The 14,262-nt window shown below is 33.6% G+C and overlaps 2 protein-coding genes across 2 annotated transcripts; both read left to right on the forward strand.

The window, feature by feature from the left end:
* Nucleotides 1-815: 815 nt before the first annotated feature.
* LOC306872301 (uncharacterized protein) lies at nucleotides 816-6,577 on the forward strand (the record flags this gene model as incomplete). Its single annotated transcript, XM_079420807.1, has 9 exons — nucleotides 816-914; nucleotides 991-1,021; nucleotides 1,862-2,275; nucleotides 2,358-3,053; nucleotides 3,903-3,991; nucleotides 4,079-4,137; nucleotides 4,223-4,389; nucleotides 5,916-6,068; nucleotides 6,195-6,577. Exons 1-9 carry the CDS (start codon nucleotides 837-839, stop codon nucleotides 6,575-6,577), a joined length of 2,070 nt encoding a protein of 689 aa, XP_079276933.1. The 5' UTR covers nucleotides 816-836.
* A 1,770-nt stretch (nucleotides 6,578-8,347) lies between these two features.
* LOC306873337 (ELMO domain-containing protein 2-like) lies at nucleotides 8,348-13,951 on the forward strand. The gene is made up of 9 exons (XM_079422571.1): nucleotides 8,348-8,402; nucleotides 8,948-9,095; nucleotides 9,258-9,286; nucleotides 9,421-9,518; nucleotides 11,197-11,326; nucleotides 11,404-11,537; nucleotides 11,625-11,693; nucleotides 11,879-12,012; nucleotides 13,114-13,951. The coding sequence occupies exons 1-9, from the start codon at nucleotides 8,361-8,363 to the stop codon at nucleotides 13,269-13,271; spliced, it is 942 nt and encodes a 313-aa protein (XP_079278697.1). The 5' UTR covers nucleotides 8,348-8,360; the 3' UTR covers nucleotides 13,272-13,951.
* The last annotated feature ends 311 nt before the right edge of the window (nucleotides 13,952-14,262 follow it).

Raw genomic sequence — 14,262 nt, forward strand, 5'->3', positions numbered from 1 at the left:
CTGCTATATTATTATCATTTTTATGAATCTTACTTTATTACAAAATTCCCAAACGTCAATATGTGTAAAGACCTATTTATAATGCTCGAAAAAGATAAAGTATTATTAAGGATAAAATGCTACATTTGTATCATTCATGTAAACAATCTTAACATGAATAAGCATTAATTTTCCTGCTACATTATTATCTCATTATATGATTCTTTATTACTGCATCATGATCAGCATTTCTCATTTTTCTCATCTTTAAAAGCATGCATAATTAGGTTAGATATATACTACTCAGTATGTCACGACCAAAACCGGTTATAGGGGTATATTTGTAGCAATAGCCAACAATACATTATATGGGTCAAAATGATCGATTTATCTTTTATGCCAAAAATATTTAGGATATTAAGTAAAGATCATGATCCATGAAGATATTTTGTAAATGTCCTACCGTAAATACATCAAAACCTAATTTTTAATTAGTAATATGCATTGCTAAGAACTTCATTTGGACAACTTTCAAGGTGGTTTTCTCAATATTTACATTTTTTTGCACCCTCAGATTCCAGATTTTCAAATAGCTGTACCACACAACAATGGAAAGCTTTCAAAAAAAAAAAAAGACCCATATTATGACTGGTTTTGTTGTTTTATGTTTGCGCGGCGCCCTCTGTCTGATCAAGAGCCAGTCACATCTCATATAAACCTCATTCATTCATGCGCGACAGGTAACCTTACCTCATTAACTACAGATATAATACAGGTGATGCTGGCGGCCTCTTCCGTTTAGTTTTTAAAACAAGCATCTGACAACAACGTAGAAAGTTCACGCGCATAAATCCAAAATGCCACGGCGGCATTTATTGAGTACATACAGTCTTATGATATTAATGTATTTGACAGGTTTGATAAGCAGCGCTGAGGTGAGTAACTCATGGATGCTCTTCTGATGATGGTCTGATCTCTGCACGTTTCACTCAATCTGTCTGTTTTTGGCAGATCAACAGATATGGCGGAAAAGCATCGGCAGGTAAACAGCTGTCAGTCACATTTACATCAATGTAAACGTTCTGACGCACCTGTTCCTCTTTAGATTTAACATCATCATTTTGTGTCCTCAGGGGTTTTCAAACTTTTTAAAGCTAAATTTCCAAGCTTCAATATTTGTAAAGGCGCATTTATAATGCGTAAGAAAGGTATTATTAAGGATAAAAAGCTACATTTGTTGTTGTAGTTGAAATCATAAAATATTAACTTATAATTTTTTTTTTTTAAATGTATTAAATTATAAAAATATTTGAAAGTATCTGTGTGAGTGCGTAGGCTATTTTGTTTACAACCAAACATAAGATAAATATATTCAATTAATAATGTATAGCACTTTCACAATAAATATCAGCAGCTTTGCAGTATGGAGAAACAACTAATTGAAAAGATGCAACATGCTACACAGGAGGAATAGATGAATGCGTGGAAATCACTTTTTTTTTTTTTTTTTTTTTACAAAATTAATCATTTGCTTAGATAACTCATTAGAATAATTATTTATTTGCATATTTATGTTTTATATAAAAAAAAAAATTCCTTTAAAAAAAAAAATCATATGTTTTGGGGGATAAATATGCTAAAATACATGCCATCTTATTCATAGTATTAAAATATTTATATTGTATTTTGTAAGAATATATATTTATTAATATCATCTATTTATCTTATTTTTATTTTTCCTCCAATGTACTTTTAACAACATTTGTCAAATTTGAATCTTACTTTTGGTCATTTAAATGCCCTGTAACATTTCCTCTACAGTTAAAAGAGTTATATATTTTGGGGCATAGATGTTCTGAAATGTCTCTCTCTCTCTTGTCAGGTGTAGGCCGTGAGCGATACGCGTTCTATGCCCTGCGCAGCTGCCATCAAGTCCTCCGCGAAGACAGCGGTGAGTTCTTCTCCCCTGATTACCTGTGCTCACACCCCCCCATGTGGTGCAACTGGACCATCCAGGTGCCTCCTGGGAAGCGTCTGGAGCTCTACCTGGAGGACTTTACTCCCTCGGACGCCTGTCAGGAGAAGAGCGATCAGATCCACCTGGATGAGTCTCCGGCGCCTGCGGGAGGGCAGAGGATCCTGGAGAGGTGCTGGAGAAAGGCCAGGTACACCTCCGTGTCCAATACGGTTCAGGTGGTGCTTCTCATCGACGGGAACCGGCTCGTCCCCTACAGGGGCTTCTATGGACGCTTTAAAGCTTTCAGATCACTGGATTCTCCTGATTCCATGTATGAAGGTGAGTGAATGTTTTCAGTGTTTTTATTTGTTATTTTGTAAACTCCTGTGCAGTGTAGAAAACTTCATTGATTATAACGTAGGCTTTGATTTGATTCTGGAGCCGGGCCTGCTGGTGTCACATGACTCTTTGTATTTGACAGACATTCCTGTAGATGTGATAGAAGCAGCATTAGGAGATGATGAAGAAGAAACCGATGCAATTACAGATTCTCCACCAGCTGTGAGAGACGTCGCAGCAGATACATCAGCAGTGAACACACAAACCGAGAAGTTTGGATCCTCAGTGCCCAATGAAAAGAGTCCCGGGGGTTCATCTCCTCGCTTTCTAGCGCCTGGTTACAACAGTAATGATGTGGTTGATGATGATGCATACTATAATGATAATTTCATTGCAGCGTCACACGAAGAAGCTGGTCGGTGGCCTGCTGAGACTCAGCACAACCAACCCAAAAATGGAGCGGCTCAGATACGGCCCAGATATCAAGCGGCGTTCGCAGACGCCTCAGGCATGACCCTCAGCGCACAGACGCCCATGCCACACGTCAAACCCGCCGCCCGCTCTCCGTCCACCATGCGCAGGAATGTGGATGTGCAGGTGCACTCCTCCGGTCAAACCGAGCCGGTCAGAGCCAGACTGACGCCTGATGCTGGAGGAGTGAGGTGGGTAAAAGTGGAACAGCGGGACGACGAGGAAGCTGTTTCCATTGAGATGACAGCAACCAAGAGCAGCGTCACACTACCTGTAATACAACCCAAACTACACCGCAAATCAAAAGGTGCAGTTACTTTTTTTTTTAACAGTTGGAAAGCATTACATTTTGCATAAAAAGAGCCTCTTTATAGGACTTCTTTTTTTTTTTTTTTTTTTTTTTTTGGTATTGCAACATTATTTTTATGAAAATGAAGTACACTTTACTACCCAAAATTACTTAACAATGGGCCTAAAATAGATTTTTGTTGTTATGATTATTATTATCATGGTAATATTAATAATTTAATGTTTAAAAAGATTATTAATATTAGTTGTAGTATGCAAGGGGTAATATTAACAATAAAAACGTATTTTATTTGTTTTTATTATTAGTAGTAGTATTATGCAAGGAGGAATTATATAAAAATGTATAACAATGTCCTGTCTGGGTTTTTATTATTAAAATCAGCATAAATTAAATTCTGTAAAACATACTATAATTACATAGTTAAATTACAATTTAATTAATAAAGTAATAGTATGTACTTTTCCATTTTAATGTATTTGTTTTATACAATTTCAGTAGATTAGTTTCAAAACTAGCAGGATCATAAAATGGCCCTAAAATAGGATTTATTAATTCATTAATGCCTTAAGTGAATACTATATATATATATATATATATATGAACCAGACATTTTTTATTTTATCTAAGGTTTTCTTGCATTATTCATTCTACAGAGAAAGCTCTGTACCAGCAAACCTTAAGAAATGTCACCCTCAACAGGCATTTTCCTGGGGGTGAGAAGTTCAAATGTTCAACATCAACTTAATACAACTACCAATCATTTTTTACAAAAATAAAAGTTTTTGGTTACACTCTAGAAGATATACAGTTTACATTCTGATGATGTCTTCTCATCCGTCCAATCAGAGCTCTTGTTCGAGGTGAGTGTGGAGATCAATCTGGAGCCTGAACATCACAAAGAATCCTCTTCCCTCAGATCTGCTCTAGAGACCATGGTGAGGCTCAACATTACGACTCCCTTTATAGATAATCAGAATATTGTTGTTAGTTAAGCAACTTCGGGGCTCAAAATTGGTTTACAGATACAAGAAGTGCTTGGACATCTCACTCCAAAGAGCCTGGACTTCAAAAGATTGAAAAAGTAAGTACAAAGCTCACTTCCTGAAGCATATTAATTGGATTCTTCCAAACCAATCTGCTCACAGTGTTGATCAATCTGTCTCCAGGTTGAGTTCTGGTGTGTTGTTCATCGTGTGGCTGCAGTTTGAGAAGGTGGCTGTAGGGCAGCTGACACACAGGGATCTTCAGGCCAGTCTGCAGGGGCTACAGGGCAGAACCATCAAATCCCAAACCACCGAGACACAGGGCGTCATTGCATCCGTCTCTACTGAAGGTGCTCTCACACCACACGCACATTGATTTGTCCTGTGGTCTTTCAGGTTCCTCTGTATTTACAGAAACTGTGTTTTGACCGCATGCTAGCCAAAGACACATCTCTCTCTCCCACAGACACACACACACACACACACACACGCACGCTGCTCTCTGCAGGACTATTGCGGTGTCAGGAGCTTACTGAGGTATAGAGTTTAACCAAAGGTCAACCTGTATCCAGTTGCATAGACTGCTTAAAGGAACACTCCACTTTTTTTTGAAAAAAGGCTGATTTTCCACCTCCCCAAGAGTTAAACAGTTGAGTTTTACAGTTTTTGAATCCATTCAGTCGATCTCCGTGTCTGGCTGTAGCACTTTTAGCTTAGCTTAGCATAGATCATTGAATCTGATTAGACCGTTAGCATCTCGCTCAAAAATGACCAAAGAGTTTAGATATTTTTCCTATTTAAAACTTCTGTAGATACATCATGTACTAAGACTGACGGAAAATGAAAAGTTGCGATTTTCTGGGCCGATATGTCTAGGATCTATACTCTCATTCCGGCGTAATAATCATGCCATGGGTGCAGCAGGCGCAGTGATATTACGCAGCACCTGAAAGTAGTCCCCAGCTAGGGAACTAGTTGTGATATAGCTGGGTACTACTTTCAGGTGCTGCGTAATATCACTGCGCCTGCTGAATGCATGGTTCCTTTAAATCACTTTAATATTTTTTTGTTGGAATAGACCACTACTTTAAGACAGTGGATGTTTATTTATTTATTTGTTTAAATTTAGTATTTGTAATATTTTTTACAAATTACTTTTTGGGGGAAAAAAAACACTTTTTTTTAACTAGTGACACTTGGGGTTTTTTTTTTTTTTTTGATGATTTAACATATTTTAGTAATTATTCTTAATTAGATATCATTCGAAAGCTTAAAAACTCAACATGAATTCTGTGAAAACTGTTTTGAAATCTGACACTGAGTAACCGTGGACATTTAATTGGGCTCCTCCCCCGAGTGGGTAATGTCAAGTGTCATATTACAAAATTTAATCTTCATAAAAACACATATCGTGAGAAAGATCTGAGCCTGAAAACTCTTTATTTGGTGACTGTTTTGTGATATAAATAATATTGGGACAAATTGATAAATTTGTGACCGGAAAATGCAATAATAAATTAATTGTCACCCAGTGGCTATTTTTCGTGTAGCACCTAAACGAGATCTCACATGAACCTCAATTTTTGTGATATCAACTTTAAATTTGGAACTTAACTTGGTTAGACATAGACTTTGATTTTATATCAATTTCAGATTCCAAAATATTTTGTAAAATATTTATTTTATATAACATAAAAGAGGGGTGTGTGTACATGTAAAACACCCTTTTTTCGTATGGTCAAAAGCACATTATAATTATAAAAGAATTTGAAACAAATTGTTTAAAATACTTTTAGATTAACACATTATGCAGCCATGATCTTCCCAAAAACACCTGAATCACTTCTGAACAGCCCATCTGTGTGTGTTTGAATAGACATCAATGAGTGTGAGACGCAAATGGTGGTGTGTGACGCTCATGCGGAGTGTGTGAATCAGTTTGGGTCGTACTCCTGTCACTGTATCCATGGTTACCGTGAGGTTCCTCATGGGCCGGGAGCCAGCGTTTGTGTGGCATCTGCTGAACCTGGTAAGAGATTGGTTGTCAGAAGTTTATATTGACAGGTGTGAGAGATTTCAGACATTAACTTGAATTAGACTGCTCTCATATCACTTTAAGGGTAAACTTTCATTTGTGTCTCCTCTCACTTTCTAGACTGTAGTTGGACATCATCTCCCAGAATCCTCAGGGGCGTTTACGCCATCGTCAGCCTGATCACGTTGCTCATCGTGCTGTTGCTGTTGGTGGTGTTTCTTCTGTATAATCGATACCATAGAGGCTCGTTCCTTCCTCGCTGCCAGAAATCAAGCGCTAGCAGCATCGTGGAAACCGCTGCCAGTGATGAAGACAACAATAACAACACAGGAAATGATGGTAGCGGTGGTGCGAACCCCTCCGTATTCCCCCCACCACCTCCCCCCCTGAGGCTGGGCAAAGACGGCCACCGCTCTCTGGAGCTGCCGTTATTACGCTTCAGCTCTCTAGTACCTCCTGATGGATTTAGGAGTAAAACACCTACAGAGAAACACCCGTTTTGACCCGTTACTTTTGTCTGAGAGCACCGTCACTAAATGCACTGCACCTCACCGAGTATGAGACTGGTCTTATTTGTATTAGTGAGTTATTTTCTTTTTCTGTTCATGATTTATAGAGGATTTTGGTGAATAATTGCCTTGTTTGTTTTTTTTTTTTTTTTTTTTCTTGTATTTTATTCTATTTTTTAGTCTATTCTTGTATTTTTGTTCACAAGCTTGCTCACTCTTAAAAATGAACAGAACTCAAAAGCACTTTGTGTACTTTGTGGTTTTGTCCAACTAAATGTGTTTGTTTGTGAAGGACAACATTGACACAGAACGCAAGAAGGACTTTGGGATCCTACAGGCATGGAAAACGCCAACATATCATAAAAATGTTTAAGACTAAAATATCTGGACAAGCCGTGGAAATCTGCAGTGAATATCCACCTTAGTTTTTAAAGTATAAGCGAGAATGTGCGTTATGCTGCTGGATGTTGCAAACTGGCATTTATCATATTTTAATTACCGTAATCATAAACTGGTTTGTAGCGTGGTTTTAACATTTACTGTACCGTTTACCTCTAGCTGCTAAAGAATCAGAAGTCTTGCACATTCACAGGAAATTGCTTCTGCGACGCGTTGTAAATTTAAATCGTTCAGCTCTTTTTGGTGAAATCTTACAAATGACATGGTAACAGTTTGAAAATACCTCAACTTTTTATAAATGGATCTTAAATGTTCTAGCAACAGATTTGTAACTAAAGCTAAGGCAAAATGTGTGGCACTTCACTCAAACATTAGTGTTTTTTTTAAAGTATGGACTGTGCCAAATAAGTTTTGTTTAAAAATAAATTAATTCTACGTCAATTTAACCATAGCTAACATTTCTCCTCTCTGCTTTTTCTACCAAGAGGAGGAAGAATCTATTTCTGTTATTCTTCTAAACCATTCTGGCTTCAAATATCAGCTTCCCTATTTCTTGTTCCACCTGCTCTGTAGGGACCTGCTTCTATCAGTAAGGATCTTTTCCATTCTGATATTTCTGACAATAATGATGTCTTAATCTTTATGTGATGGGTAAATACAATACAAAGTGGAAATATATTGCTGATATCAAAAATAGCCATTGTTACTAGAAATCCAATTCCTGATATCAAGAATTAGTATTTTAACTAGTAACTGAATTATTGATATCAAGAATTCATATCCTGAGAATGAATCAAAACGGCTTGCCATAAATCCAGCTGCAAAATATTAGCTTCTGATCTACAAGTAGCTATTGTCATCACTTCAAAAAAAAAAAAAAAAAAAAAAAATCCAATAAAAAAAAGCTTTGATGTGTTAAACGGGTTTTAGGTAAATTGCATTTTTCTCTCTCTCCTGTGTATTCTCCCATATCTTCTGTGTTTTATAATAATACTAAAAAAGTTATGTCCAGTTCTAAAATGTAATTGCTTTTTAAAAGGCATGGAAATTCAAAGGAGCAGGAACCGCTTAAATTCGTTTTTTAGACACGTCAGGGAAATTTCCCCCAGATAAGCGTATAATTTATTTATATATTCATAGGTTTATATCCAATATAGGGCCTACAGTTGCCTACCTAAGTTATATAAACCTAGTGCACTCTAAACAGTTAACGTGGCGTTTGTCAGGTACAGATGCGAACATATACTTCTTTCTATAACCTACTCTAAATTAATAAAATAAAACACATTTTGACAGTGTTGGGGAATATGCAATGCATTCAGAAAATGCGGCTAGTGCTCGCTTGCGCCCTCTGGGATCAGAGTCAGTTCTTCTGCGCATGCGCACCAATCCGAATTACTTCCGGACGACGAAGCTGCTAGTAAGTGCGATTCATACAGTTACTAGACTCTAAAAACTCTTTACCACATAGTATTAAATGCCAGAAAAAAAGTGCGACTCAACGTGAAGCGGTATAAACGTTTGCAGCGTCACGTGAAATGTGTCATGAGTTGAATTATTTGATTATTTGCGTTTTTGATGCCCAGTATGTCTCTCGCGCGAACAACCTGTTGTGTTGTCCAGCTGATTTTCTAAAAGCACCACTTTTGGCTTATGATTAAGGTACATTGGTCATCTAATTGACCAGTGTGTCTGATTTGATGGTGGACAGTGTAAACAGAGTCCAGTTAGAGATGACTAATAATGCTTATTCCTATCCTAGCTTCACACAGCTCATTTGGACAGAATAAAGTCTGCATTACTGATGTGTAGCTCTAAAGCCTGTGTTAACTGCTTGCATGAGCTGTATGCATGTAAGAAAATACATTGGAGAAATTTTTTTTTATTTTTGTTGCATGCATAATCATGCATTTGGAAGAAAGAGTGTAGTTGGACTGGAACTAACAGATGCTGTTTGTGTTTCAGAGGATGCTGGGGTATATCTGGCAGTGTTTCTATTCCTCATGTCTGCGCTTCTGGTTGAAATGGTTCCTCCGGCTGGTCACAGGGAGATGTGAGCTGCAGCGTATTTGTGCCCGATGCAAAGCTGGGGCGCTGAGGACAGCACAGATAGGTGATTATCATACGTGGACTATATATTAATCTATGGGAGAATGGTTAAAGAATAATTTTACCCGTTTGTAATCCATTTTTTTGGCTGAATTGTTCATTTAAGACAGCATTTGAATGGTCATGGATCACTTTTGCAAACTTGTCGTTGTTGTTTGTCTTGTAGAGTATTCCCTGAAGTCCTCTAAAAGCAGGGTAAGTGTGGCTATGATTTCTGGCTGCTTCAGTACTTTTTATCTGAGCTGTTAATTATTAATATTTGACCAGATTCTTCACTCAAGACTCTTTCTCTACTGCACTCTGAAGTGTGTTTGTTTGTGTTTGATCAGGTATTGCGAGCAGCGTTATCTTTGAAGGAGAATGATTTGGACGACCATCTGGCTCAAATAATCCAGGAGAAGAGAATCAAGGAGCGGAAAGATCCTACGTGAGGCTCTCTTAAGATTGCATTAACTTCATTCAGTTGGGAAAATAAACTTGAACATTTTTGCAGCCTTTTTCTGCAACAGTGAAATATTCACATGATTTGATCTGATGATGATGATTTAATTTTTTTTAACGTTACTAAGCTTTCTCACCACACTAGGCCCAGTGGAATACATTAAGAGTGATATCTAAATTTATTTTTTGAATGTATTATAAATATTTCTGTATTTTCATTGTAATAGCATAAATGGCATAAGCACTACCATGTGCCAATTTGTTGCACAATATTTTTCTTAGATTTTTTAACAATTAATTTTTTTGTTTTTCATTTAATAAAAACAGCACATTATAATTAGCGACATCCATTAATTTGGAATAACAAGATTTCAAGGGAGAAAAGCTACAAGATCCTGTTTCAGCATATTAAAATACACCTGTCATTACATAATGTAAACAGTCCCCATCAAGGAAATACAAACATAATATTATGATTTATGTTAGATTAATATATATATATAATATATATTTTTATAATATATATATATATATATATATATATATATTTATATTTATAATATATATATATATATATATATATATATATATATATATATATATATATATATTTATATTTATAATATATATATATATATATATATATATATTATTTATATATATAAATAAATAAATAATATTATGATTTATGTTAGATTAATATATATATATATATATATATATATTTTTTTTTTTTTTTTATTATATATATATATATATATATATATATATATAAATAAATAATCTTATGATTTATGTTAGATTAATATATATATATATATATTTTTTTTTTTTATTATATATATATATATATATATATATAAATAAATAATATTATGATTTATGTTAGATTAATATATATATATATATATATATATATATATATATATATATATATTTTTTTTTTTTTATTATATATATATATATATATATATATTATATATATTTTTATAATATATATATATATATATTATTTATATATATATATAAATAAATAAATAATATTATGATTTATGTTAGATTAATATATATATATATATATATATATTATTTATATAAATAAATAAATATATATATATATATATATATATATATATATATATATATATATATATATATATATATATATATAATATTATTAAAATGCTTTAATACATATAAAAATATTTTGGTTACACTTTATTTTAAGGTGTCCATGTTCCAGTGTAATTATGCATTTAAATACTGAGCAGTATTAATTAACTACATGTTCTTATTTTATGCTTGGGGTTACTTGCATGTAATTATGCATAATTTATTGTTTTTATAATACTAAGTACATGTAACAAGGGCACCTTAAATAAAGTGTTATCAATATTTTAGATATTTATTTTAATTATTTTATTAAATCTGACAAATGCATAAATGTAAATAAATACATTAGTACTTGAATGAACGTTTATGCTAATAGTAAATTATTAAATCAACTAATTAACCACAACACCCTTTTTTAATACTGTTTCTACTTGCTAGTCAAGAAAATTGTCTAATTGCTTCACAGTTTTTATTTTCAAGGTTGATTATTGTTTAATTTTTAACATGTGTATTATCAATATCAGTTTTACATGCAGAAATCTGTCTTACAGGTTTAAGGTGAATCTCCGTCAGTGTTTGTTACAAATCAACGGATATAACGAGTTGTTTGAGGCGGTGGAGGAACTAAGAAAACAGGTGTTCGACTCAGAAAATGAAGAACATGAGAACATGCTTCTGAAGGTGATTTATCTAATTTTTCTGATCGTTTTAAGATCATTGAGCTTCAGAGGTTCTCAGTTCTGTTTGTTCTCGGTCAGTTGTGGGATCTGTTAATGCCGTCAGTGAAGCTGGAATCCAGGGTCACTAAGCAGTGGGGAAACATTGGTTTCCAGGGCGACGACCCCAAGACTGATTTCAGAGGGATGGGGATGCTGGGACTCACAAACCTCCTGTAAGTGCAGCTTCTCTGCTTATGAGAAGATGACGCTTCGTTGCTTCTCTGATGCTTTGAAGTTAAAGTTTTTCTTTGTTTGGCCAGTTTTTTCAGTGAGAACTACACAGACGCAGCCCGGCAGGTCCTGTCACATGCCAATCACCCCAGACTAGGGTGAGTGTCACTGATTTGTCATGTTTAGTGATTCTTGGCATCATGACTGATTAAATTAGTAAAAGGGCTCTCATCAGGTACAACAGTATTCTAAAATGTTTGAAATTTTGTAATTTGTGGAAAATCCTATAAATAAAGTGGGGGAAAAAGTTATCCTCATCATAGCATGCTTTGTGTCGATGCAGGTACTCGTATGCCATAGTAGGGATCAATCTAACAGAGATGGCATACAGCTTAATGAAGAGTGACGCTCTGAAGCCTCATTTCTACAACACAGTCTCTGGAAAACCACAAATGCAGCACTTCTATCATTTCTACTGTGAGTAAAACAAATAAATATATATATATATATATATAGTGCTGTCAAACGATTAATTGTTTAGATGATGGTGTGTGTACTGTGTATATTTATTATGTAGATATAAATACAAACACAGTATATATTTTGAAAATATTTGTATATTTACATATATATTCATATAATTTATATTATATATAAATATATTTAATATATAAACTAGTGCTGTCAAACGATTAATTGCGATTAATCGCATCCAAAATAAGTTTTTGTTTACATAATATATGTATGTGTACTGTGTATATTTATTATGTATATATATAAATACATACACATGCATGTATCTATTTCAGATTTTTTTTTTATATATATTAAATATATTTATTTATAATATAATCTATATGAATATAAATAGACATGTAAATATTTTCAAAATATATACATGTGTGTGTATTTATATATATATATATATATATATATATATATATATATATATATATATATATATATATATATATATATATATATATATATATACATAATAAATATACACAGTACACATGCATATATTACGTAAACAAAAACTTTTATTTGGATGCGATGAATCATTTGACAGCACTTTTTAGTTTATTTTATGTAATTTTAAATATTTATTTATTTATTTGAGGAATATGTATAAAGAGCAATGAGTCTCTCACAAAACCTGTGAAGATCATGGTTGGAGCACAATCAATTCTGAAATAAATAAATAAAAATACATTTTGATTAAGGAAAATAAAGCCAAATTTTAGGACATTGCAGATTGTTTTATTAATAATAATTAATATTAAATATCAATATTTTTTTATGAATTATTTTTTGATTATATTATTAATTTGTTATTATTATTGAAATGTTTATATAATAATATATTTGAAGGTATAAAATTTAAAATATATATTTTTAGTATGCATTTAGTATATATGTATTTTTATTTGTATTTATTTATTTGTTTATTTTGCAGTATATTACACTAAATACTGCATTAAAGTTCCCAAAATAGGCTTACTTTTATGTAAAAAGTCATCTTTTTTTCATTTTTTTGTTTCCATGTCATGTGTTTCCGCTGTTTCCTGTTGGCAGGTTACCTGGCGTACGAGTTTGATAAGTTCTGGTTGGAAGAGGAGCCAGAGAGCATCATGGAGTTCAATCGCTACAGGGAGAAGTTCCACGACAAGGTCAAAGGTCAGCTTCAGATGCCTGAGGTCACGCTCATCATGACCGTGGACCAAGAGAAGTGATTCCAGCATTCCAGCATCATTTCAGAGCCGCAACAGTTGATTTTCTTTTCTTTTTCCATTGACTTAATGGTAGTTTTTAGTTGGGAAATGTGCATGAAACTTTATTTGAATATTAATATTTAAACAACTGTACATCGAGTACATAGCTGGTTGTTTAGCTACATTGACCTGGTCAGGGAAAAGACTTACACTGTTAAGTATTGCTAATAATACTTTCAAAGTTTTAAACTCTCCAATGAACAGATTGGAATCCCCTTCACACTTGAACGTTTTGGTCGTGGTCACGTGACTCCTGCTTCTTCTTGTTTATCCATCTCAGGAAGTTGACGTTTCTGTTCGTAAGATGTTAGGAAGTTGTTTCTTCTTCTGTATGCAGATGATTCACTCTTTGCATGTTAAAGTGTGTTTAAGTTGTATTAAACCCGTCATCATCTGCACAATTCTTTGATAACTATTTAATAACAAATCTGTTTTGTGAATATTGTTATTCAGACCTCAACTCAATTCCAAAGTACAGCATTTGTATGCACATGTTGATGTGACACAGTGTCCTTGTCTTATTTATAAACAGTGTTTGGTTTTGAAGATGTAACTTTTTATTCCTGATGACCCGATTCATTTTATAGTGTTGGATCCATACCTAATGCTGAAGAATAAAATTAGTGACTGAATATTCAAATACAATGTTTGAATCTTTTCATTAGAGGTTTGGGAATGAAAACACATTTTCGAGTCTAGTAAAATAAGGGATTTTTTGAAGTGGGTAATTGAATTCAATTAATGCATTCCATGTTTTCAGATTTTAGGTCCGAATGAATGCATATGCTTTCCGTCTTATAACTGATCACTACTTTTAATAACTTTGTCACCTTTTTGCTCTTACTCTTTCTTTTTAATTAATTCTGTGAATTTTTTTAAATATATATTCCTTGTAGTTCTTGGACAAATATGATCTTAAAATCTGTATGCACGGTAACCTGTCTAATGCATG

This window comes from Barbus barbus (genome assembly GCF_936440315.1).
Source record: "Barbus barbus genome assembly, chromosome: 7".
NCBI lineage: Eukaryota > Metazoa > Chordata > Actinopteri > Cypriniformes > Cyprinidae > Barbus > Barbus barbus.